The sequence below is a fragment of the Lepus europaeus genome, chromosome 12 (assembly GCF_033115175.1).
Source record: "Lepus europaeus isolate LE1 chromosome 12, mLepTim1.pri, whole genome shotgun sequence".
In the NCBI taxonomy this organism is placed as follows: Eukaryota; Metazoa; Chordata; class Mammalia; order Lagomorpha; family Leporidae; genus Lepus; species Lepus europaeus.
In genome coordinates, this window is record NC_084838.1 from 10468959 (window position 1) to 10494877 (window position 25919).

Here is a 25919-nt window from a genome sequence, read left to right on the forward strand (position 1 = left end):
TGAGAGTCGCCGCCAACTCTGACACCGACCAGCCGCCCTGCCAGCGTCGTAACGTCGCATCCGCTGCCTCACTCCGTTGTCACTCGCCGTGCACCCGATGGCAGCACAGTGGAGACTGGGACGGCTGCTCGGCCGGCTTCGTGCAGAGAGATGGCAGAGGCTGGCCAGGGCACGGTTCTGCCAGTCACGTGACCTGCCATGAAGCCAGAGGAAAGTGCCGCTCCCGGGCCGACGCCCCCTCTAGTCCAGGAAGGGCTGAGGGTGTGGCGTCCCTGCAGCCAGGGAGGCGGCCTGGAGGGGAGCCCATGCCTGGTGCGTGATCCCGGCCTAGTGACCCCCACAAGCCTCAACCTCCAAGAACAAACTTCACCTGGCCAGCCTGCAGCGACACAGGAAGCTCTCATTCACCCTCCAGCTGCGGCTCTCCTGTAATTTTTTTTAACATCTATTTTGTGTATTTGAAAGGCAGAGTTGCAGAGAGAGAGAGAGACAAGGACAGAGAGAGATCTTCCATCCACTGGGTCATTCCTCAAGTGGCCACAACAGCCAGAGACTGGACCAGGCCGAAGCCAGGAGCCTGCAACTCCATCCGGGTCCAAGCACTTGGGCCATCATTGAACACTTCCCCAGGCGCATCAGCAGGGAGCTGGATGGGAAATGGAGCAGCCGGGACTCGAACTGGCACTTGTGGGGATGCCGGTGACGCAGGCAGCTGCTTAGCCTGCCGTGCCACAGTGCCGGCACCAGTTCTTGTGGGACTCAGAGCCCACACCACCCTTTCCTCAGACAGAACTCTGAAGGCAAGGAGATGGCTTCGGCTGGCCGGAGAGAGTGGAGGTGGCCTCACTCGGTCACCGCGGCTCCACCCGCCCTCCCACTTCACCCTCACCTCGCCGGGAGTCCTCAGGGGCAGAGGCCAGAGACACAGGCTCCCCAGGATCTGAACCGAGGCCTGTCCGGCCCAGCTCCCCTCTCCCTGGGCCCGGCCAGTGGATAATTCATGGGAGCGCGGCGTGGAGCGTCCCGGGGCTGTGTGTTGTGTTTGTGCTTATAGAGGAAGCACTCACAGGTGGCTGACAAGGGAGATGTATTTTTTATAACAATGAATATTTAATTTCCACATCACAGATGAGAAAGACTCTCTGAAGAGGTTCCAAGGGGGACCCGAGAGCTGGCCCGCCTCGGGGAGGGGCCTCCTGGCAGGCGCCCCGCCACCGGCTCACTGGGGCATGTTTTCGTTTTTGTAGCAGCTTGCCTTCTTCCCCATCACCCAAGTCCAGGAGTTCCCTGCAGAGCGCAAGGAAGCAGAAGGAGAAATCACCCACATCCTCCCGGCCCCCAGCCGTGGCCCCAGCGCTCCGGCACCTGCCACCTGCGCCAGAGGGGGCGTCCCTGCCCCCTGGGCTCGGACCTTGCCGTCTCTTCTAGCACTTTCCCACAAGTGGATGAGAGAGCCTGTGGCACTCGCCCCTCCGTGTCCGCGGGGGCTGCTCCGCCAGGACCCCTCCCAGCCGCCCAGGGCACAGACACTCAGAAGGGCGTGGGATTTGCTATCACCACGCCCAGCCCGCGTGGACTCTCCGCCATCTCGGTGACTTGCAGCACCTGACACAGAGTGGACGCTGTGTGCACAGTCGCTCGGCCCCGTCGTGTGGGGAACAGTGGGGGAAGGCATCTGCTCATGTTTCTCGATGTCTTTAGTTAAAGATGTATTTATTTATTTGAAAGGCAGAGTTGGGGTGGGGAGAGAGAGAGAGAGAGCTCTTCCATCCAGTGGTTCACTCCCCAAATGGCCGCAATGGCCAGGACTGGGCCAGGCTGAAGCCAGGAGCTCAGAACTCCGTCAGGGTCTCCCATGTGGATAGCAGGGTCCCAGCACTGGGGCCGTCTTCCGCTGCTTTCCCAGGCGCCTTAGCAGGGAGCTGCATCAGAGGCAGCGCAGGGTGGACTCGAGGCGGCACTCGTGGGCTGTCAGCCTTGCAGGCTGCACCACAGTGCCCGGCCCTTGTTCACGTTTCTTACAGACGTGACATTTTTGCCAAATATTTTCCATACAGAACCTGTGGGCCCAGGGCGACCTATACAACTGCCCCTTTGCCTCCTGACTCCTGACTGTGCGCCGGCCTCTGATGGCTGACAACCTGGGTGGCCTCACGTGCTAACATCGCGAACAGGGCAGAGAGGAACACGCGTGGGCACCGCTGCTCGCTGCACTGGGGGATCATCCAGGTGGCAGCATGCTCCCAGAGCCGGCCATGAGCCGGTCAGGAGGGTCGGGCTCTGGCCACACACTGCACCTGCGCGGCGTCCCGCCTCTCCTGGTCCCCAGCCTCCCCGCCCTGCCGCGCCCCCTAACTGCCTGTTCTCTTCTCTCTTGTCTTCCTCTGCCCAGCCTGGTAAAGCCCTTGCGACACTATGCCGTCTTCCTGTCCGAGGACTCCTCTGACGATGAGTACCAGCGGGAAGAGGGCCCGAGCTCTGGCTTCACCGGAAGCTTTTTCTTCTCTACTCCCTTTGAGTGGTCTCTCCTTGCTTCTCTCATGTCCTTGGCTCGGCGTGGTGACTGGGGCTGCATGGGGGGGGGGGGGCATGCTGCTGCTGGCCCTGTGTTTGGGGGGGAGCTGTGTGGAGCTGCTGCCCGCCAGGTGCCTCGTGCCAGTTTGCAGGGTGGACGCCACCCCCGTGGGCCTCCACCAGCCCGCGAGGGGCCGGGGCGACGGATGAGTGAGGTGACAGGCAGTCCCATTGGAGGGAAAAACACACTTGATAGTGAATGAAACTGATGGCTACCACCTGCCGGGCCCTCGGTCCAGGGAGATGGGGAGTCAGCGTTTCAGTGAAAGGGGACATGCACACAGTGTTGCCACGCCCCAGTCTGCCGGGCTTTGGAAAGACGGCTTTTACTGTTACCACTGGCAGCATGAGCTCCTACTAACTGCAGGTAACAACTGGAAAACAAGCTAGAGGCATCAGCCCCCAGGTCTTGCCCTCTGCCCACCAGTTCTTCAGAGCTGGGATGGAGCAGAGCCAGTTGTCCGTCTGTCTGTCAGCGAGGTGGTTTTTACTGGGAGAGGAAGCCGCCCCCTGCCCAGCGCCCACAGTGCCCGTGCCTGCAGGCGCCCCCTGGACTCGCCCACCAAGGAGTCCATCAGGTCACGACCAAGGTCCCCTCGCGTTCTATGTGAATGGACGGACGCCCCCGTCCTTAGCGCTGACCCCAGATGTCAGGACAGGCCCGGGTGTGCTGATGGGGGAGCTGGTCCCTCCTAACGGCGCGGGCTCAGAAAGACGCCATTCCCTCCCTTGTCAGGAGCACGCTGACCATGCCTTCTCCCGCTCATTGTGTCGAGGCTTGGCTGGATGTCTTAATTCCTCGCCCAGATGGCTCGGTCAGAGCGAGCGAGGCACTTCTGGGGTCTTCCCAAACTTGGCTTCCATGTCCACCCCCAGTGCCATGCTGTGTGACACAGGGAGGGCCGCTTACCTTCTCCGACCTTCCATGTCCTCTGCTTGCCTGCGTCAGGGATACAGCACAGGCTGAGGTCCCTGCCAGTGCTGGGCGGAGCCCTCTCCTCCCCTGGGTATTTCAACCGGCCGTCCGTGTGAGCCTGCTCTTGAACAGCAGGTGGCGCCCTTTCCCCCACTTTACCAGCGCCCTGAGCACCACCAGACCCACCAGTACCAGTCAGCCCCAGTCTCAGGGTTGGAGGATGCGCTCTCCTGGATCTCCACTAGGGGTCAGGATTTACCCAGGAACCGTCTCTCCACGTGTTTCTCCAACCCCCGGGGCCCCGGGGCCCAGGACAGTGGGAAAGGGAAGCTAGAGGAATGCTGTGTTCCCCGTGCTTGGATGGCCTGCGAGGTTTTGCTTTGCAAGTGGACAGAAGGCTGTTTGCACAGAGCCCACGTGCTTGTAACACTCTCCAGCTGTTGCCGATGCCATCGGCAGGCTGTGTGCACTGTGTGCCAGGCACCGCGGTGACTCAGGTCAGCACCACCACCACCTGAGCAGCTGAGGCTCAGAGAGGTGAAGTGACTTGCCCCAGGCCCCACAGGCAGGGCTGGCACTGCGGCGAGCACGAGCTGCCCCTGCAGATCTGGGCACCCTGGGCAGCTTGCCCCCCGCCAACACACACCGGGGGGTTTGCCCAGCTCAGGCCTCAGCAGCCAAACAGGACCCGTTTCTGCAGCTACTTGTTGGTCACCAAATGAGGGAGCGAGGTGGGGACGGGAACCGGTCGGCCTGCCTGTGAATCCCCCTCCCCATCCCGTCCCCCTCGCCTGCTGTATGAGAGGGCCTGTGGTTTGGGGGCTCCCCGGTGCCAGCAAGAGCCCGTGCCACTTGCCCAAGGTCAGCCCCAGGTCGGTCAGAGCACCCACCTCACGTCTCTGCTGTTGCCCAGTATCCAGCACACGTGGGGACCCCTGGCTGTTCTGTCCTGGATGCTCCCGGCCACGTCCCCTGAGGCCTGGACACTTGGGGGCTGAGGGCTGCCCTGGGGGCCTGGGCCGCGAATCCAGCCAGCTCTGTCTCTTCCCAGGCCGCAGCCATACCGGACACTCAAGGAGTCGGACAGTGCGGAGGGCGAGGAGGCGGAGAGTCCGGAGCAGCGAGTGCGGGAGCCCCTGGGCCCTGGCCCAGCTCCCCCTGACCGCGCCGCCAGCATCGACCTCCTGGAAGACGTCTTCAGCAGCCTGGACATGCAGGCCCCACTGCAGCCCCTGGGCCAGGCCAAGAGCCTGGAGGATCTTCGGGCCCCCAAAGACCTGAGGGAGCAGCCGGGGACCTTCGACTATCAGGTACAGCGCGGGCCCAGGAGACGGGGCTGGGGGAGCTTGCTTAACGTGAGGCAGGGCCCCCGTAGGACCGTGTAGGAGGCTGAGGGCCGCAGCCAAGGCTCAGGGTCAGGCTGACTGCAAACCGCACCCTGACGGTGAGCGCTGTGGAAGATGCTAGAACCTGCTGGACAGCGCTCCAGCCCACTGTCCCCTGGGCCCCCAGGCAGAGCCTTGGCCCTGGCACCTGTGCCCACCACACCTCCCTGGAAGAGCCGTGCCGTGAGCCCTGCCACTGTGCCTGCTGAGCCACTGCACCCCCTCTCCGTGCCTCAGTTTCCTGCTGACTTGGCGGTCCCTGGGTCACACCGTGCAATTCACAAAGCTCCCACCCAACCCCAGCACTCAGAGCAGGGCCACCCAGCCTGGGTGTGACACAGCCCTGCTTTATCCCCGCCAGGGTGCCTGGGACCAGGCCCTGAGCCCCCTCACCACACCCTGAGAAGCAGGAAAGTTGGGCCCGTGGACGGCCAGGAGACGGTGGCATCCGTCTGTACCAGGAGTGGGAAAAGCCTGGGTGGGAGCCCGGCCGGCTCTGGTTATCTGCCTGGTGCCCTGAGGTGACTCCCCAAGGCTGCAAGTCCCCAGAAAAGAGGGTGGGAACAGGCGCACGCTGTCCCCATCTGTCCCCGGTCAGCCTGCAGTCACTGCTTCCCTCCCAACAGAGGCTCGACCTGGGCAGGAGCGAGAGAAGCCTCGGGATGGCGATGGCCCTGAAGCTCGCCCACCCTTACAACAAGCTGTGGAGCTTGGGCCAGGACGACATGGCCATCCCCAGCAAGCCCCTGGCCGCCTCCCCCGAGAAGCCCTCAGCTCTGCTGGAGAGCTCCCTGGCCTTGCCCCGCAGGCCCCAGGGCCGGGACAGCGCCCTGAACCCCGGCGAGAAGGAGGAGGTGCCCACCCCGACTCCAGGCAGCATCACCATTCCCCGACCCCAGGGCAGGAAGACGCCAGAGCTGGGCATTGTGCCTCCACCACCCATCGCCCGTCCAGCCAAGCTCCAGGCCGCCAGCGGCCTTGCTCTCGGGGACTTCTCCGAGCGGCCGCCGACGATCGATGGAGAAAGGCGAGCCCTGTTCCCGGGGCTCCTCCCCAGTGCCGCCTCCCAGGGCCCCCCTGAACTGCTGCAGCCGCTCAGTCCGGCCCCAGGAGCTGTGCCCACAGGCAGCGACGCCCTGCTGGCCCTCCTAGACCCACTTAACACAGCCTGGCCAGGCACCCTCCCACCACGCCCTGCCACCCCCAACACAGCCACCCCCTTCACCCCGCAGTTCGGCTTCCCCACCGCGGGGACCCCCTCCCCGTTCCCACAGCCACCCCTCAACCCCTTTGTCCCACCTGTGCCAGCTACCCCCCCCACCCTGCCCCTGCGTTCCCTGGCGCCTGGGCCTTTCGGGGTCCCACCTGCCTCCCTGGGGCCGGCTTTTGCCCCCAGCCTCCTGCTGTCCAGCTCCGCCCTCTGTGGCCCCCACCGGTCCCAGCCCCACCTGTCCGCCCTCTCCATGCCCAACCTCTTTGGCCAGGGGCCCATGGGTGCCCACAGCAGCCCCCTGCAGCCACTCGGCCCCCCAGCCGCTGCCCCGTCGATGATCCGAACGCTGCCTCTGGCCCGCTCCAGCGCCAGGGCTGCTGAGGCCAAGCAGGGGCTGGCGCCAAGGTCTGGAGACCCCCCGCTCCTGCCTCCCAGACCCCCTCCGGGCCCGGAGCCGGCCCTGCAGCCCTCCACCCCTCGCCAGGCCAGGGACCCCTTTGAAGATCTGTTACAGAAAACCAAGCAGGACGTGAGCCCGGCCCCAGGCTCGGTGGAGCAGCTCAGGAAACAGTGGGAGACGTTCGAGTGAGCCCAGGCGGCCCCCTGCCTCCCTGCCACTCTGCCCATGTTCTGCCAGTGGGCAGGGCCGGAGCCCCTCTCTGCCCCTCCTCAGTGCCCACGCCCGAGGTCTGGTCCTGGGTGGGGCCACCCGGCCCATCCCACCACCACCCCTCCCGGCACCCGATGGGGTTTTGCACTGGAGAAGCCGGCTGCACCAGTGGTCCCTGGGGGGCAGGGCCGCCTGCCCACTGCCCTCTGGAGAGGTCGCCCTCAGCGTGAGCACACGGGCTGGGGGTGCCGGGCGGCCCCCTCCCGGGCTGGAGGGTCTGCTGGCAGGTGAGCAGTACGCAGTCTCACCCTTCTTGGGGATCTTCACCCTGACCCCCCCAAACTCCGTGTGGCTTGGTAGGGTCTGGGGTGCCGAGGAGGACCCTTAAGGCCCAAGGGACTCCACCGCAGACAGCCCCACGTGGGGCCGGTGGCACCAGCAACTGGGACTTGCAGCAGCTGACCAGACGCCCCCAGAGCCGAGCCGGGAGGCGGGGCCTCGGGCAGGGCCGAGCAGCACAGACCCAGGTCCAAGTGGTGAGCTGCAGGTGGACATGGGAGGCACGGCTGCCCGGCTCCAGGCCCCCGTGCAGTGGACGGCCGAGGCCCTGCCCCGCCCACGCCGAGCGTCTCGCCAGCACAGAAATTCCTGAGGCCAACGTCACCAAAGTTAAATTGAAATGTTGTTATTGTTTCTTTCATCTTTCTTTTCCTCTTCGCTTTATTGATTTGATGAATCTTGAAATGGACTCCTTTCAATAAACCAGGTTACAATACGGCCCAACCATGTAAGAAAACAACATCTGAGACGTGCAGGAAATTGGGAGCATTTTGACCCGATTTCTCATTTCCTATTCGTCAGTGCTCAGACCCATCTCCCCAGGGGCGTCTGACGGGGACCGGGGGTCCCTGAGGTCTCCTTCACCCCAGGGAGCCGCTGTGTGTCCGGCTGCTGTTGCTGGTGCAGCGGGCCAGCCAGGCCCCCAGTGGACCCTGGTCACCCGTGACCCTACAGGACAGGCCATCCCTCCTGGTCTCCAGTGTGTTCTCCAGCTGCCGGGGCCCTGTGCACCCCCCCTGGTTCTCAGGTATTTCAGCTGCACCCCTCCCCATCGGGGGCACACCCCCAGACCCCATTAGGAACAGGGCAGTACCCCCTGTGGAGCAGAGGAGACTGGAGGGGCCCCAGAGCAGCAGAGTGTACCCCAAAGTCCCCTGGCTGTCTGGGGAGCAGGTGCCCCACGTTCACAAGATCACGGCCGCCTCTTCACTTGCTGCATTGACCCCTGTGTGTTCAGTGAGACCTGTGTCCTTGGGGAAGGGAGGCCCTGGGTAGGCCTCAGCCGTCCTCACCAAGGAGGCCAAGGGCAAGGCACTTAGGGAAGGGCCAGCCCCCGGCCAGCCCCCAAGTCCACGCCCACTCAGGGCTCTAAGCCAGCTCACCCCCTAGGACAGGAGGGATGAGTTGGTAACACCTGCTGGGACCACACTGTTGTGATCCCCCAAGGCCCCAGCAAAGAACAAGGTCAAGTGGACACCCGGAGAGTCGCCCCCACAGAGCTCCCACTGGCCAGCACAGAGCCTTGGCCTCCATGTCTTTAAGATCTGTCCGTCCACAGAGGCCACCACACCCCCCAACCTGGCCCTTCTCCCTGCCAGGCACCCAGGACCCCCCTCCCCCTGCTAGAAAGCAACCAGCTCTTAGCGACAGGAGGGTGCTTCCGAGCGGTCAGGGAAAACAGCAAGACCAGCTGCTTTTGGGTGCAAAAATGAAGTCTGAAATCCACGCACAGGTTTTTCCTAATACTGGTCCCCCATGAGCTTTCTGGAGACCCCACGTATGCCAAATCCCTGACCCCACAACCCCAAGGAAGCAGCTTGTTGGTCCCAGATGCAGCCCCTGCCACAGGGACCATGGAGCCTCTCAGGGCGGCCTTCAGCCCCCCCCCCCCAACCTTGTGCATTCTGGGAGCCAGGGAGGACCGGCCTTCCTTTCAAAGAGTAAAGGACTCTCTTGGCCTCAGCACATGGAGCCTGCGGTCATGGGAGGCACTGGCCTGGGACACAGGCCAGGGACAAGAGGGCTCCTTGAAGGCCAGGTCCGTGGGCAGGGGTCCTCTGGGGCCCAAGGTCTCCGTGCTGGCCCTGGCCGTGCTCTGCAGGCCCGGTCCACACAGGGCACCTGGGCTCAGCAAGGCGTCTTCTGCTCCTCTCCCCAAGTCTTCCCCACAGCCGTGCACCGAGCGCCTAGACAGTGCCCGGGTGAGTCGGGGGCTGGCGGTGGGAAGGCTGTCACCTCCTTGCCCGCACTAGCCGCCTTGACAGGCCCCAGGAAGGCCCCTTATCCACCCTCTCCAGGGAAGACGCCACAAAGGACAAGGACACACGGACGCAGTAGCCCTGTGAGGTAGGCAGGGGCCCACAGCGGGCGGGAAAGCTCCGGGCGGCCCTCCGCTGTGGGGCAGGGCGGGCTGGGGCCCCCGCGTGAGTGTGGCCTGGGGCCCAGGCAGTGAAGGAACTGCGTTCACCAGCCAGGAACCCACACAGCTCCGGGAATGGCCTGCCCCGATTTCCCAGCTGCCCCTGGGGCAGGGGCGGCCCCAGCCAGGGGAGAAGACCCAGGGGTGGGAGCCCTGGTGCCTGGGGGAGCCCTGGCCTGGCCTCCCAGAAGCTGTAAAGGTTGTCTCACGTGCACCTGCTGCACTGTCACATTCACACACAGCACGAGAAGGGGCCTGGCACACACGTGCACACACGCACACGCGTGCCCTCCCACACGCATCCCTGTACCTGCCCTGGCAGACCCGGCGGTCAGAGAAGACCTCCACAACCCCGCCAGGCCCCTCTGCTTCCCTGAGTTGCTCCTTTTCCTCGGCCCACGGCGGGAAGGGGCATGGGCCGCCAGCCGAGGGGGCTGTCCCCAGCAGGTGTCCCGGGGTAGAAATGCTGCAGGCCCTCCGTGCAGCCGGGCCAGCCTAGATGAGTCTCTCCTCGGGCGGCACCTTGAGGACGCTGTCCATCTCCAGCCGGGCCCCAGCCACCTCCTGCTGGCTCGGGCTGTAGGTGCCCTCTGACTGGCGCCGCTTCCTGGCGGCCAGGATCCCCGAGAGGAGGCCCAGGAGGAGGAGGAGGAGGCAGGCACAGGCCGCAGGCACCACCACCTCCAGCAGCGGGAACGGCAGCGGCAGGGGCAGGCCCTTCTGCAAGAGAGGCATCAGTGAGGGAGGGGGCAGGGGTGGGGGTGGAGGAAGTGGGCGCACAGGGACCCGAGGGAACCAGAGCTGGGAGCAGGCTTCCCACTGAGAGCAAGCAGGTGCAGCAGCCCCTGTCAGAGCCAACGAGAGGGCCCTGGACAGAGAGCAGGCACCACCTGCCGCGAGCTGGCACCGCGCACGAGGTTTCGTGGGGTCCTAGAAGGGTCTGCGGGGTAGCAGCCGGGCAGCCAACATCGGCCCGGGGCCAGCCTGTCTGCGGGGGCGGCTCGGAGCCAGGGCTGGGAGAGCCGAGTGTGCCCGCCTGGGAGACCAAAACCTTCCAGTGCCTGGAAGGTCCCAGAACCCCCAATTCCAGAGTCCAGAGCCACAGGGCTCACGCTCAACTCTGGACCGCCAGGCCCAGGTCTGTCCCACCTCTAGGTGGCGCTCGCCAGCCTCCACCCGGGGCACTCCTGGCGGCGGGCGCCGGAGCCATCTCCCTAACCCCCTCCCCCACCCCGGCCCTGGAAGGAGGCTATAAAAGCTGCAGCTTGAAAGGAGACACCAGAGGCGGCGCGATTCGCGTTTATGACCGGAGCTGTCTGTAGCCTGTGGAGATCAAGGCTGCGCCTTCCCGCCAACACCCACCCCGGCCCCTGCCCCTCCAGGCTGCAGGGCTGCCTTGGTGGGGGCCCGGCTCCTGCTCAGAATCCTGTGCTCCTCCCACCCTCCTCCTCCTCCTGACCCCCCCCCCCCCCGCTCAGGAACCCTCGCAGACCAGAGTTCACAGATTCACCACCCCAATTCCTGTGACTCCGGGATCCTCCCAAGATCTGGAGGCCCTGAACCCCGGGACCAGGACAGACTTGGCAGAGCCCGGTGTCACCACAGGGAAGGCCCCGCCCTGTGCCCGGCTCCTGCTGGTGGGTGGGGGGAGCCCAAAGTGCTCCCTAGGGTGGAAGTCCCCCCTCAGTGGTGTAGGAGGGACCTGACTCTCAGTTCCCACCGCCGTCCACCCACAACAGACCTGGCCCAGGTGCAGGCCACTGCCCGCCCCCGCCCCCACCCCGCTACAGTCCCTGCAGGACAGGGTCAGGGGTCGGCCCTCGATGCCCGTCACTCACCGCCACCTCACAGAAGCGGCCGGAGAAGCCGGCGCTGCAGATGCATTCGGACCCCCCGCCAGCCGCCTGGCACGTGCCCCCGTTCAGGCACGGGTTGGCGTCGCACGGGAGGACAGGCACCCGGCACCTGGGGAGGACAGGCGGCTGAGAAAGCTCCCCAGACCCCACCCCAAACAAGACTCAAAGCTCATCCATCCAGGAGCACCTGTGTCCGCCCCACACCGGGACTCAGGGCGGCGCCAGAGCCTGGGTAAAGGCAGGTGCCGGGGGAGGCCGACTCCACCACCTGCACTCTTCCAGTCTCCCGGTGGTCCCCACACAGGTGGGCCGAGACATGGGGCTCTAAACAGGACCACCAGGCAGGTGTCTTCCCAACAGTGGCCTGGGAGCATCAAAGGCAAAGAGCCCACATGACAGTGGCAGACACCCCCCCCCCGCCCCCATCCCTGGCAGCAGGGGCCCCAGGGGCCTGGCCCGCCCACTCAGCAGCCCACCTCCCAGCACACCAGCTCTCAGACCCACCTGGGGCCAGCCAAGTCCTCGGGGCAGCTGCAGTTGGTGGCCTGGGGCCCAGCCTCACAGGGGCCACTGTCGAGGCAGGTGATGTTTAGGCTGCACCCCTCGGCCAGCACAGGCACGCTGGGAAGAAAGCAGAGGGGCTGGACAGGGCTGGAGGCTGGCCGCAGGGGGCCTGGCCCGCCTCCGCGCAGGCAGCCAGGGGACCTGAGGCTCCCGTTCCCACCGGTGGAATTCAGGGTCCCAGCTTCTAGACGCCCGTGGTCAACCAGGAAGCCAGGTCGGGGTGGGAGGGAGGTCCCGGGGCTGCCCGCCAACCTGCTGCTCCAGCCCCACCCACAAGGCCTCCAGGACCTCTGGACCAAGGGCCAGGCGCCCCTGGACACGGAGGCTCAGAGAAGAGCAAGCCAGGAACCCGCCGCCCAGGCAGCCTCCCGTGCCTCCCCGCACGCACCTGCAGCGCGGGCCCGCGAACCCGGGCGGGCAGCGGCACTCGAAGCGGCCGTCGGGGCGTGCGTGACAGCGGCCGCGGGCGCAGGGCGCCGAGTGACACGGGTCGGCCCGGGCCTCGCAGCGCGGGCCCTCCCAGCCGGGGCCGCAGGCGCAGGCGAAGGCGTCGAAGAGGTCCCGGCAGGCGCCGCCGTGCAGGCAGGGCGAGGGCTCGCACACGGGCGCGCTGCGGCAGCCGGGGCTTGGGCCGGGCGTCCCAGGCCAGGCCGTGAAGTGCTCCCGGGCCCCGGGGCCCACGCCGGGCCGCGGCCGCGCCAGAGGCAGCGGGAGGCCGCCGAGCGCCACGCGGCCCAAACAGCCGGTGAAGTTCTCGGCCAGCAGCAGGCGCGCGCCGCCGGGGCCCCGCAGGAAGCCCAGGTCGCCGGCCAGGCCGTGCAGGGCCAGGGGCGTCGCCGCGCCGTCCCACCAGAGCAGCCAGCGCGCGGCGGCGGCTGCGGGCCGTTCCATGGCCAGGCGCACCCGGTGCCAGGCGCCGTCGGCCACGCGCGGCCCGGGCGCGGGCAGCACGGCGCCGGGCAGGCCCGGGCCGCTACGCACGCCGGCCGCCAGGGAGCCGTTGCGCACCTCCAGCCAGACGGCGGGGGCAGCGGCGTGGGCGCCCGCGGTGGCGCGCAGCAGCCCGGCCTCCGTGTCGCGCGTGCGGAAGGCGAGCGAGAGGCCGCTGAGCGCGCGCCCCGAGGACAGGTTGCGCCCGCTGAACTCCGCCGGGGGGCCCTCGCGGAACGTGGCCTCGGCCACACCTGCACAGAGAAGGAGACACGGGGGGTGGTCCGCAGGCGCCCTCGCCAGGGCTGCCCACCCCTCCCGAGCCGGTAGCTGCGGCCCCTGCTGCGGCGTAAAAACCCCTCCCTGGGCTCCCCACAGCCCTGGGCCACTCAACGCCATGGCCCGCCTCCCCAGCCCACTTCCTGCTGCAGCCCCTCCCTGCACTTGGATGTCTGCTGGCCTGCAGACCTCAGGACCCTGGCCTATGCCGTTCCCTACTCCCGAAATCCCTTTTCCTGTGGCTCTGGATACAGTGTCCCCCCCCCAACCCTGTCCTCTGTCCAGCACCCACCACGTGGTGGCTCAGGGCTCAAACTCACAGACAAAGCCATCGGGAACCTCCTCACAGGTGGCAGGGGGGAGGCAGGGCTGGCCAGGGCACCACAGCTGCTGGGCACAGGTGGGCCCTGTGAAGTTGTCAGGACAGGTACACTGGAAGTCATTCCAGGTGACAAGGCAAGTCCCACCATTGAAACAGGGGTTGGGCTGCGGGAGAGTCGGGCAGGGGTCAGCGCGGGCCTGAGTTAGCGTCTCCCCCACCAGAGCCGTCAGTGCAGGGGTCATCCACAACAGACCATGACCGCCTCGCGGGGGTCGGGGGAGTCACTGCCATCCCATTTTACAAACGAGGAAACTGGGGCACCCAGCCGGGAGAGAGGGAACAAGTTCACGGCTGGACTATCCCAATTCCAGGGCTGGTGCTTCCTTCAGGAACCCACGGGTGTCCCTGTGCCCTGGGGGACCCGGAGGAAGGGCTCGGGCAGCGCTCTGGGCCAGCCCAGGACAGGTCAGGGTCAGGGTCAGGGTGAGGGTCAGCGCAGCCGGCTGGAGAGGAAGTGAGTGCAAATGCCGCTCTGCTGCTGTCCAGCAGTGGGACCTCAGGCAGGGTCACCGCCTGGGCCGTGGCTTCCTCCCAGGAAACGGACACGCGGGGAAGGGCGTGGGGAAAGCACTCACACTGCACACGTCCTCGGAGACGCAGCCCACCGTGAGGTTCCGGGCCTGCCGGCCGTCCAGCTCTCCCGGCCAACTCGAGTTCTCCAAGCGTGGGGGGAAGAAGGGGAGGCGGAGGTCGTTGAGCCGCAGGTCCTGCAGGCAGCCTCGGAAGCGGCCGCCCCAGGCCTGGGCGTCAGCAGGCAGGAGCCTCCCGCCCACGTGCACCTGCCGCCCCAGGCCCTGCAGCTGGTCGGGTCCGAAGCTGAGCGTCGCCAGGCGGCGCTGCCCGTCGTCCCAGCGTCCAGGGAGCACCATGGGAGGACCGCCTGGCACCTCGGCCTGGATCCGGCCCTCGCTCAGGAACACGGTCAGGCTGGTGGCTGAGTCATTGGCGAACTGCAGCAGCAAGCCAGCCGGCTCCCGCGTGCGGAGGAGGAAGGACACGGTGAGGTTGGGGCCCGGGGGCTCGGGCAGCAGGAAGGAGGCCGAGCTCGGGGTGCCCGCCAAGCCGAAGGTGGCAGCAGGAATTTCTGCAGGGAGAGACGGCGTCGGTGCAGGGCCCGCAGCCGAGCAGGTGCCGCCCCCACCCCAGGGGGGCTCGCTCCTCACCATCCGCGCACGTGGAGCCGCTGTGAGGCCGGGGGCAGTCACAGCGGAAGTGGGTCCAGAGGTCCACACAGGCCCCTCCGTGGGCACAGGGCAGAGGCTGGCACTGCTCTCGGCGCGCGCATCCCACGAGCACATTTCCGGCCAGCGCCTCCGGTAGCAGGAGGCGCCCGTCCACCTGCACGTCCTGGAGGCAGCCCGCAAAGACGGCGCCGCCCAGCTGGACTGAGCAGGGTCCCTCAGGCACTGGGGCCACGGAGGCCGTGGGGGGCAGGGCCACGGGGCCAGAGGCCACACAGAGCCGGGCGGGGCAGCCCTCATGCCACAGGCGCAGCTCCAGGCTCCCCGGGCGGGGCGCCACCTCCACCCGGTGCCAGTGGCCGTCATTCAGGGCGAGATCCGGCAGTCTCAACACGAGCGCAGAGGCTCCGTGGCGCCAGAGTGTGGCCCGCAGGGTCGCCCCCTGCAGCACCAGCTCCAGGCTGTCCTGGGTGTCGGTGCGAGTGGCCAAGACCCCAGCCGGCAGCGTGGTGCGAAACCTCAGTGCCAGCCCTGGGGGGCCACCGGCCGGCACCACAGCACGCACAGGGCTTCCGGCCACCACGGAGAAGGTGGTATTCTGGTCACACGCAGGTCCGTGAGTCCCAGGGGGGCAGCGGCACACAAAGCTGTGGACCCCAGACTCGAAGGAAGGGACGCAGGTGGCGGCCGGCGGGCAGGTGTGGCCCCGGCAGCCAGTGAGCGGCACGGCGCAGTCAGGCCCGCCCCAGGCCTCCGGGCACCAGCAGCTGTAGCCCGCCACCGTGTCCTCGCAGCGTCCGCCATGGAGGCAGGGCTCCGACAGGCACTCGTCCACGTCCTCCTCACACGTGATGCCTTCGGGAGAGACCACCGAGGCTCAGGGGCACCCAGGCACGGCCTCAGCCCAGGCTGTCCCACCGCGTACGGCGGGGACCCCAGAAGCTACAGCCAAAGCCACTGCCATTTATCCCGCCCCTGAATCCCAAATCTAAATCCCTTGCCGCGTCTGCTGTGGACTTGGCCCCGTCCCTCTCACCCCCACTTCCTACCCGGCCAGCTCGCTGGGTGCAGCCTATGGTTCGCCTATGTTCCGAAGCTCACCCCCACCCCACCCGGCTCCACCAGGAACCACACATTTCTATTTCTAAAGCAGCACCTGGCCAGCTTCCTCTCCTGCTAGAGGTCCCCCCCAGCACACACACACACACACACACACACCCCACAATGGGCTGAGCCATGCCAGGCTCTCAAACCCCAACCCTACTCCCTGCAAACCTTGAACTGCCCAGCTCTAAGCATTTCCTGGAAAATTTCTGTTTTGCTCATTCTGTTCTCCCTGCTTCGAAAGCCTCATCCTCCGTTGCCTGGCCTTCAAACTCCTATTCATCCTGCAAAGCCCAAACCCAAAGGGCCCGGAGGCTCTCCCCGACTGCCAACCCCCAACTACCGTGTCACTGCTCAGTCCCAGGCACAGTTCCCCGCCCCCGGCATGGAAGGAGTCTGTTTATCCAGCTGGGGTCTCCCTCAGGGGCGTACCTATGTGCCCAGCAAAGGGTCTGGCATGGAGGCATGAGTGGGGCTAAACACGCACATCACGGGCATCCTAAGGAGCCTGTGGCTTCTCACCCTCCGTCCTGCTGCCCCGGGCCCCTCACTGGCTCTCAGGGGCCACCTCTCATCGCCTCTGGGAGCTCCCACCAGGTGCTCGGACCCCAGCTTGCGTCAAGGGGCCATTGCCTGACCCCAGCTCAGCTCACAAAACAAGCCAAGGCCCACCCTACCCCCACATCCCAGCCAGAGGAACCCAGGCCCCAGATAAGCCACCGGGATTTGAAGCCTAGTGCCAGGCACCACACACACACCACAGCCTCCTCCTGGCACCCCACCCCCACCCCCGCCCCCACCAGGGCCCCCAGCCCTCTGTACCTGCCAGGACCCACAGGCTCCCCAGGAGGGCCCGCAGAGCCATCGCACACCCCCATGGACCGGCCGGGTGCTCCCTGCCTGACCTGCTGCCTCCTGCCCAGCCGGCTCAGGAATGCCAGGCACCGGCCTCCCCCACACCCGGCGTGGCCCACAGGGAGGACGGGCAAGGAGCCCAGCCCCACAGCCCAGGTCCCCACCCCGGCCTGACCTCACGGAGCTGCCCTCCCTGTCCCCGGCCCGCTGGGCCCACAGCTGGGTTCCCGCTGAACCAGGGGGTGGCGTCCCTCCCTCTCCACGCCTCCGTGGCCTCCTCTGGGACACAGGGATTTTTAAGCCCCCATGGTTCAGGGCCGGACACCCCTGAAGGCAGGACTCCCGGGGCAGGGCCTGGGGAACCGGGGCCCATGGGGGCAGTGCACGGCAGAGGACGCTAAGCCCTGACGTCCCTGGTGGGGGAGGGCAGGAAGGAGAGTGACTAGCACCCCTCCTTCCCGGGGCAGGGGCCTGGGTGCCCAGCAGCCTGCCTGGGAGAGGGGCTGGCGGGCTGGAGCAGGAATGCAGGCGGCTGTGGGGGAGGCGTCCTGGGCATTCCAGAGCGGGCAGGGCCCCCCCTGGGGGGGGGGAGTGTGAGCTGCTCCTGGGCTTGCCAGTGTCCGTGTGTCTGAGCGGCTGCCTGTCCCCGAGGGAGGGAGACACTGCCTGCACTTCCACCCAGGGGGCCCCAGCCGCCAGGGCTCCACAGCTCGGGCTCCAGCCTCAGCCCAGGGCCGCCAGCCCCCAGAGGCACACTCAGTCCACGGTACAAAGCTGAGCTCTCCCAGGCAGGGCCTCCCCAGCACCCCGACACCTCCCACCCACGTCCCACACCCCCTCTCTCTCACCTCCCACGCTTAGACCCCGGCTGAGCCCCCCACCCAGCTGTCACCTGGGCCACCGCACCTGCCTCCTCCCCCTTCTTGTCCCCGTCAACCCACACATCACCAGCTCTGCCCCACCCCGGGCACCTGCGAAGCCATCCGGGCAGTGGCACTGGAAGCCACTGGGCAGGTCCTGACAGCGGCCCCGGTGGAGGCAGGGCCGCGACGCGCACTCATCCACGTCCACGCTGCAGTCGGCCCCTGCAAGAGGCCCAGCTGTGGCTCCCACCTGCACCCTCCAGGGCAGACCGGGGCTGGGAGGGTCCATTTTAGAGCTAGGGAAACTGAGGCCCGGAGAGAGGCTGACTCGGGGGGCCACACCCTGTCCCCATGGCTCCCTGGGCATCGGGACTCTGGCTGACCGCTTCCCTAGCAGGGGGCTCACCCGCAAAGCCGGGAGGGCAGCGGCACAGGAAGCCCGCGGCGTGGCGGAAGCTGAAGGCCCCGGGGAAGGCGGCCTGGGCGCCCCCGTAGAGGGCCGGGTCGGAGCGCTGCAGGCACCGGCCGCCATGCTGGCAGGGGGCCGCGGCACACTCGTCCTCGTCCACCTCGCACCGCTCGCCGCTGTAGCCTAGGGGCACACACGGGCGCGCGCAGGTCACAGGGGCCACCAGGCCGCCCAGGATCCCGTCCCCCACGGTGAGTGCGGGCGCGGAGCGGGGAGGGGAGGCGGGCGGCTCCAGCCTCAGCAGCTGCGTCGTGTTACCGCCGTGCGCGGCATTACTGCGCCCGGGCTGTGCCCCGTGCTTCCGGCCACTTGCGCAGGTGCTGCCCTCAACCCCACTTTGCAGATCAGGAGACCCCAGGCCCACACAGTTGCGCGCCTCCGGGCTGGGGCATGGGCAGAGCGGCCCACCTGCCCGGCTGCGCCCCCGGGGCCCACGCGCACACCTGGCCAGCAGAGGCAGCGGAAGCTCCCGAGGCCCTCGAGGCACGACGCGTTGTTCGCGCAGGGCGCCGACGCGCACTCCAGCACCTCCTGCTCGCAGCGCGCGCCCTCGTAGCCCGTGCCCGCGCAGTCGCACCGGAACCTGCAGCGGGCGGGCACGCGGCCCGGTCTGAGCGTGTGCCCGCGCCCACGGCCCCCCCCCAGCCCACCGCCCGGCCGCCCGCTCACCCGTTGACCAGGTCGTGGCACGCGCCCCCGTGTGCGCACGGCTGGCTCTGGCACTCGTCGAGGTCCAGCTCGCAGCGGGCGCCCCCGTAGCCCGGCGTGCACGCGCAGCGGTAGGAGCCCACGCCGTCCAGGCACGAGCCCCCGTGCAGGCAGGGCGCCGAGGCGCACTCGTCCACCTCGGCCTCGCAGGTCACGCCTGGACAGGGGCCGAGGACGCGGACAGAGAGGTGGGCAACCGCAGCGGGGAGAGGAGGCCCCCCTCGTGGTGCCAAGGAGCCGCGTGTGAGGCTCAGACTCGGTTGGCTCATGCCTTGGGACCAGGTGTTTCTAACAGCAGCTAGGGCTGTGGGGTCGCAAGCAGGTGGACATCCCTAACTTGGAGCTCACAGCAGCCTGGGTGCCGCCAGTGATGGCGCAAACGAGGACTGGGGATTTGCTGTGTGGCTAAGCTCCAAGGGAGGAACCGGACCCGTGACAGCGAGAGCCAGGGTGGTCTGGGGAACTGGCAGTCAGGAGGGCTCCTTGGAGCTCCTTTGAAGCCTCGGAACAGGGGACGGTGGCGAGAAGTTGGGCTCCGGAGAGGCAAGCACTACTTGGAGCAGGAAGGAGGCCTGGGCCGCGGCGGGGGCGGGGCAGGTAACAGACTCCACCCCCCGACCCGCGCTGAGGGTGTCGGGAGGAGGGGTGAGTGCGGCAGGAGACCCCAGGCCAACCAAGCTCTGAGCTTGCCAGGCAATGGCTTGGCTTTAAAACAAAGTCCCCAGGCAAACAGGGACAGCTCGGTGGACACAAGGAGGCTCAGGGTTTGCAGACACCCCGCCTGGGGTCATCGTGGAGCTCCAATGTCATTATGTCTCTAGTGGGCCCTACCCCCGGCCCTGTATGTGGGTGTGGTCACGGGGGTGGGGCGCCCAGCAAGCTGCAGCCGGCACCCTCCTCCTCCAGCGTGCTGAACCCGAAACACGGCCCCTCCTCCTCCCCACGACACCTCCAGCCCCACTCCCACCCTCTGTGCCAGGGGGAGCCAGGCCCAGGCCGCCTGGAATCCCAGCCCCCCTTCCCCACCCCCCTCCGGAATCAGGAGGAGGAGGAGAGCAATGAGTCACGGAAGAGCTGCCCTGTTCCCATCTACGGCTCATGGGAAAAGTTACTCACAGGGGCGCGGGCGCACCTGCCGCCCCTCACACACGCATGCCTTGGGCAACAATGCATTCGGAGGGCCCGGACCCCCCAAGAGACCAGCAGACACAAGGCCCTTGGAGCTAGGAGACACATGGACTTGACCATACACAACACACATCCAGACTTCGAGACACCCCGGGCGCACCCGCCCGGAACTCGCCCCCCGTCTGTACCCCTCATCCTCAGAGCAGAGTTGTCTGAATTCAGGGCTGACGCTGGAACTCAGCTTGTCTGCCCCTGGCAGCCTCACTCCCAGGCTTGTCCCCTAGGGCTGTGCCCTCCTTAGGCCACCGCAGTGTTGGGCTCGGCTGCTCCTGCCCCGGAGCGGGGATGGAGCTAGGAGGAGCCAGGGGTGCGTCCTGGCTGCAACTTTGGGGGAATCCCCAGAGGGGCGAGGGCCGTGTCAGCTCCTGAAGCGTCAGATAAGCCAGCCAGTGCCCACACAAGAGCTTGGTCCCAGGTCGAGGGTGACCGAGTCACCGGTAAGCAGCAGCAGCCATCCCAAGCCCAGGCCTGGAAATAGCCCAGAGCTGTCGCGATGCCTGGGGCAGCTCAGCAGAAGGTCAGAGCTGAATCCTGCTCTGAGCCAAAGATGGCACTGCCATCCCCACTCCCACCCCCATGGCAGCCCCGCCAGCCGGTACCTGCATAGCCCAGGGGGCAGTGGCACTGGAAGTGGTCAGCCAGGTTGCGGCAGGTGGCCCCATGGTGGCAGGGCTGGGATGCACACTCGTCGATGTCCAGCTCGCACTGCGGGCCCTGGAAGCCAGGCACGCAGTAGCAGCGGAAGCCATGAGGATCTGGACCCTGGGGCACACACAGAGCACCATGGTGGCAGGGCTGGCTGGCACAGCCCCGGGGCTCTGCGGGCCCACAGGTGTAGCCGCTTTCCGTGGCCTGGCACTCGGTTCCTGGGGCGCATGGGTCTGAGGCACAGGCGCTCTGGGTCTCTGAGGACGCTGTCCCTGTAGAAAGAAGAAACCAGCTGGGCAGGTGGGCGGGCGGGAGCTGTAAGGACCCCTGCTCCCTGCAGCCTTGAGGCCACCCCTAGACCTCAGGAGGCAGCATGGGCGCCCCCATACCCAGAGGATGGACAGGGGCCCAGGGCATGCGGGAGGAGGGGCTCCTTGCTCAGCCTCCACAAGCTACTCACGTCCACGCCAGAGCATCTACCGATGCAGGCGTTGTGGACGGAGCAGAGAGATGGGCCCAGGGGTGCCAGGCTCACCCAGGGCAGGCTTAGCGGCAGAGGGTGCGAGTGCGGCAGGGTGGATGGGGACTCTTAGGCCCGTTTTACAAGAGCGCGAATGGAGGCTCCGGGAAGTCACCCAGACGTCACCCAGGAAGTTAGCACTGGGACACGCCTCCAGGTCCATGCAGGGTCAGCAACCCCAGCAGGGGAGGGGGGCTTCTTCCTGCTCCCCTCCACCGCTCCCACTGTGGGTCTGGTAACTCCATCCCCGTGTGAAACTGGAGATGTCATGACCTCGGCGTCGCAGGACGAGGACGGCTGGACGACTTCAAAGGCAGGGGCCATGTGCCCAGCCCCTGTCACCCCAGCCCTCCTCTGCCTTGCCCCGCTGGTCGGGGAGCCTCTGCAGAATCCCTGGGCCTGTTCGGGGTCACCTGGTACAATGCAGGCAGGGACACCTGCTCGCTGGCCACCTGACCCAGGCCACTGCCCACACCCCCACTACACGGCCGCTGCTTTGGAAGCTGTCGCTGTCGCGTGCAGGGAGGAACTGAGGCGTGGAGTGAAGCAGGGTGGGCTCAAGTCCTGGCTCAGAGACCTCGGGCAGGTCACTCCTCCTGCCGAGCCTCGGTTTCCCCATCTGAAAAGCCAATGACGACAGGACACACTCGTCGCTCGTAGCACAGAGCGTCCCAGCTCAGGTGCTGCTGTCAAGTGGCCGCTCCTCCCAGTAACACCGCGAGCCCCTCCCCCACCCAGGTTGTCATCCAGACACTACCCAGGCCCTAGAACAGTGCAGGCCCTGCACTGTCCCCTCCCCCACTCTGGTGAAGACCCCCGATAAGGCTGACAGCCTCCCCGGCGTCATCCACATTCCTCCAGGCGGGGCAGCCCACTGTCCCCAGCCCCCACCCCACTCCACCCCTCCCCCACTGCAAGCCAGGCACTAGATGAGATGGGGAGATACCCACTTGGCTGTCCAGCCCCACCCCTCACCTCCACACAAGCCCATTTCTCAGATCCCTGGACAGGGCCCTGGACACCCATCAGGGCTGGTCCAGAGCAGGGCACGGAGGCTCTGAATGCCATCAGTCAAGGGGATGCCCACTGCCCACACTCCCCTCTCCGGCTCAGGGCATTGGCTCCAGCCTGGCCCTAGGGGTGAGGGGCACAGGGCCTCTGGGCCTCTCTGAGGGACTTATGGGCAGCAATCAGGAGTCTTGTCCCTCCAGGTTAGACCATCTGCTGGGGTGAGGGATGGCCTGAAGAAGATGGGAGGGTGTCTGACGGAGGTGGCATGATGGTCTGATGGGGGAGGATGATGGGCTGATGGAGGAGGGTATCTGATGAGGGAGGATGTCTGATGGGGGAGGATGTCTGATGGGGGGACTGTGTCTGATGGGCGTGGGTGTCTGATGGGAGAGGTTTCTGATAGGGGAGGGTTCTGATGGAGGTAGCATGATGGTCTGATGGGGGAAGGTGATGGTCTGATGGGGGAGGGTGTCTGATGGAGGTGGCATGATGGTCTGATGGAGGTAAGGATGTCTGCTGGAGGTGGCATGAGGGTCTGATGGGGGGAGGGTGTCTGATGGGGGAGGGTGTCTGATGGGAGGATTCTGATGGGGGAGGAGGACCCTTATGATGGGTGTGGGTGATGGACTAATGGGGGAGGGTGTCTGATGGGGGAGGGTGTCTGATGGGAGGATTCTGATGGGGGAGGAGGACCCTTCTAATGGTGTGGGAGTAGACTGAGCCCCCCCAGGAAAGGACTCGGGTTTGGGGCACTGTACCTGGGATGCCAACAGTGCCCACACGATGAGGCTGCTGGGAGGTCCCTGTGAAGCCCTGGCACCCGGGGAGCCCCCAGGATGGGCCGCGGCCAAGGTGAGCATGGTGTCTGGACCTGGCTGGGCTCAGGGGTCGGGGCCTACGACTTCCCGTGGAGGGCCCTGGCTGCCTCCTGGAGCCACAGGCGCCTTGTTTCACCCCCACAGGGCTTTGCCCCCACTTCAGAGGCCGCCAAGCCCCCTCTGGGGTCGGCCTCTCGCCGGGGAAAGGCGGCGCACGGCCCGGCGCCCAGGAGTCCACACCAGGGCACCCCTGCACCTTGACCGCAGCCTCGCAGTGAGCAGTGAGCTGGGCCACGCCCCGCTGGGAGGGGCGGAGCTGTCCCCAGGGCCAGGCTGGGGGCGGAGCCTGTTGCCGCAGCAACGAGGGGCCTTGTGCTTATCTTCACAAATCCCTGCTGACCTCTCGGGCTGCCCGGGGCCGACCTGGCCGGGGAGGGATTAGCGGACGCAGACCTGCGCCACTTCCTGCGGGCTACCCCTGCGTCCTGAAAAGGTGGCGGCCGCTGGGGAAGCGTCTGTTTTCTGACCCCAGGAGGCTGATAGCTGGCTGGGGACCGCCCCTGAGAAAGCTGAGAGGTCCTGGGGGAGGGGCTCCTCGTAGGGGCGCCAGCACCGCCTGCCCCAGGCACCGGGGAGGGAGGTTCAGGGCGGCCGCTTGTTTGGGATGTAGCCCGCGCCCTGCATCCCCGTGCCCGGTTCCAGCCCCGGCCCCGCTTCTGATTCTGACTTCCCGCTGATGCGCACCCTGGGAAGCACGGAGCTGGGTCCCTGCCACCCCCAAGGCCCACCCAGCCTGAGTGCCCAGCTCCAGCCTTGGCAGGCATTTAGTGGGGGGAACCAGCAACGCTGACAGTGATGCGAAGACTCCAGGGCGGGAGACATGGGCAATCCTCGTTTTCAACAATGTTTACACCCCCCACCCGCCCCCGAGGCTGGACGGCATACTTTTGATAAGGGTAATCGGGCCAGTGCACGTCTCGGATTGAGCACTGGCGTAGTCCAGTGTTTCCAAACCGCGGGCTCAGAGCCCTGGGCTGGGGAGTGAGAAGACTGTGCGTGCAGGTAGCACCGTGCGCTGTGAAAGATCGGCCCTGCCAGGCACAGGCCCGCCGACTCTGGGGAAGGTGCGGACCGGCCCGGGGCCCCCTTTCCCTCATCTGCAGACTTGGGGCCCCAGAGCTGACCTAGAACCAGACTGTTGGGAGAATGACAGCCAACCACGTCGGTGTGGTAGCACCGTGCCTGCCACGCCAGGGCTGGACGTGTGTGGCTTCCCGCTTGTCCCTGACTCTCTCATTGGAGGAGGGGCCAGACATGGAGACTGGGCTCGCAGCCCCTTTGTCTGCTGGGCTCCCTGAGTGGTCACAGAAGGAGGGGTGGGTACGAGAGCCCAACGTGCCCCATTGTGCTGCAAGATGCTTGGTCTTCTCCATAGCAACCAGCCGGGCCTTTGTGGCAAAGTGAGCCGGGGATGGAGGGGCCCAGCTCGGGGCCTGGCAGGGATGGGCAGCAGAGCTGGGGCCTGGGGCCTCCAGAACCCCCACCGCCTGCTCTTCAAGGGGCCTGGTCGCTGCCTCCCTCTCCTGGTAGGCAGGCCTTAAGCACTGGCATCCAGAGACGGCCATGCCTGCAGAGCCCTACCTCAACTTTTGGGGGTCCCCAGAGATGGGACCCCCTGCAGGGCTGGTGCTTTTTGTCTCCCATGCCTCAAGGGCCCCCCGATGTGCGTTGGACTGTGAATGTCTGTGCCCGAGTGCACATACGGTGGCTCGCGTGCACCTGCCGACACCTGTCACGTCATGGTGCGTGGCCTGGCGCAGGCACACAGGTGTGCCTCTGTGTGCATGTGTGTGTGTGCACTGGGAACAGACACCAGATCCACAGGCCAGGGGTTCATGCTCTTTGCGAGCAGAGAGCAGGCCCCCAGCTCCCCTATGAGCCCCAGGGTTGCTGGGGGCAGGGGACAGGGGCCGTTCCTAAGTCCCCACCCCTCCCTCATCCTTGGCTTCCTTCACTACAAAACAGGGTCCTCATCCTGGCGACCCAGGGACCAGGAACAGGAGCCGAGGGCGTCAGAAACCCAGGCACTAAGAGGGGCCAGGCGGCCGGGTAGGGCAGGGACAGGGACTTGGAGCGGCTGCCCCACACCGAGCAGCCCTGGAGGTCAGGGGAGAGGGGGATCCCCAGGCCAGGCGCTCTGTTGTGCTTCCCTCCAGCCAGCAGGGGCAGGGGACTTCCCAGGGCTGGCCCCTGTAGCTATAGTGACCGGGACAAAGCATCCCCTTGGACCCCCCACAAGGAATTCCAGGCTCCATGCGCCTGAATCCACTTGGACAAAAGCGAAAGCTCCTGGGGTCTGGCTTCAGGGAGCCCTTCCAGCCCCGAGAATGCTAGGGGGAGGGAGCACCAGGGGACACCTGTGTGCTTCCAAGTCCCCTCCAGGGACCCAAAGCCTCCCCTGCCCCTCTCCCTCCAGGGTCGCCCTCCCCTTTCTCCACCCCAGCCCTCTGAGCCTGGATCTGCTGCCTACTCCAGCTCCCTGCACATCACACACCCCACAGCTCTGCTGGGACATGGCTCACCACACCCAGAGGCCTCCCACCAACTCACCCAGGACAGCCCACCACCTGCCCACGACTCAGAACACATCCAGCCCGCAGCACCCAGAGCCCACCTCCTAACCGGACAGCACAAACCAGGATCCACGCTTCCCCACCCCAGCACCCAAACCAGACGCCACCCATCACACCCCCCGCTGCCATCCCCAAAGCCCCCTCAGCACGCAGCTGCCCCAGAGTCCCAGGCACACTCATCCCTTGGAGCCCACGGTGCCCCAGCATGCATCTGTCTGCACCCCACACCTCAGGCCTGCACCCATGCGCCCCGGCAGCCAAGGCCTGGGGTGTCCGCCTAGGGGACCAGACTCTCCCCAGGACTCCCAGCCTTGCCCTCCACTCACCAGCCAGGAAGCCAAAGGCAGGGGCCCAGGGCAGCAGCAGCAGCAGCAGCAGCAGGAGAGAGACCATGGGCCTGGGGTCCCAGGCCCCAGGCCTGGCCAGCGCCATGGCAGCCCCGCTCTGCTCGCCGCTGTGGGAACAGCCGCCCAGCGGCTCCTCTCCCCCCTCTCCCTCCAACCAGCACTAATGCCATGGACAGAGGCCCGGCCCTCCTCCCCGCCTCCGCCTCCCCCACCGGCCTCCCAGGCTGCTCCGCCCCGGGCCAGATTCTAGAGGAGGGGGCTGGCTGCCCCATCCCCCAGACAACGGACCCTGGCCCCAGGCCCAGGTCTCAGGGGCCCCGTGGGCCTGAACTCGGCTCTCGGTGCCGGCCACTCTCCTCCCCACCCCTTCCTAAGTCTCCTCCCAC

The 25919-nt window shown here is 66.8% G+C and overlaps 2 protein-coding genes across 8 annotated transcripts in view; one reads left to right on the forward strand and one right to left on the reverse strand.

Annotated features, from left to right (window-relative positions):
* The window catches only part of DENND1A (DENN domain containing 1A), a 566150-nt gene extending 558669 nt beyond the window's left edge, over window positions 1-7481 (forward strand). For 6 of the 7 annotated variants that reach the window (XM_062207587.1, XM_062207591.1, XM_062207585.1 and 3 more), the window contains 2 exons: window positions 4542-4800; window positions 5502-7481. In XM_062207587.1, coding sequence (XP_062063571.1) covers window positions 4542-4800; window positions 5502-6677 — 1435 coding nt within the window. In that variant the 3' untranslated portion in view covers window positions 6678-7481. Of the gene's footprint in view, window positions 1-2392; window positions 2522-4541; window positions 4801-5501 lie in introns of all 7 variants that reach the window. The other variant, XM_062207594.1, reaches the window with a different exon arrangement.
* Window positions 7482-9474: 1993 nt separating this feature from the next.
* On the reverse strand, window positions 9475-25618 carry CRB2 (crumbs cell polarity complex component 2). Its single transcript, XM_062206901.1, has 13 exons — window positions 25513-25618; window positions 20156-20476; window positions 18330-18525; window positions 18104-18243; window positions 17598-17783; window positions 17300-17413; window positions 14352-15224; window positions 13764-14272; window positions 13127-13292; window positions 11986-12781; window positions 11538-11654; window positions 11016-11142; window positions 9475-9897 (listed from the first exon to the last, which is right to left on the reverse strand). The coding sequence occupies exons 1-13, from the start codon at window positions 25616-25618 to the stop codon at window positions 9673-9675; spliced, it is 3876 nt and encodes a 1291-aa protein (XP_062062885.1). The 3' UTR covers window positions 9475-9672.
* Between the last annotated feature and the right edge of the window lie 301 nt (window positions 25619-25919).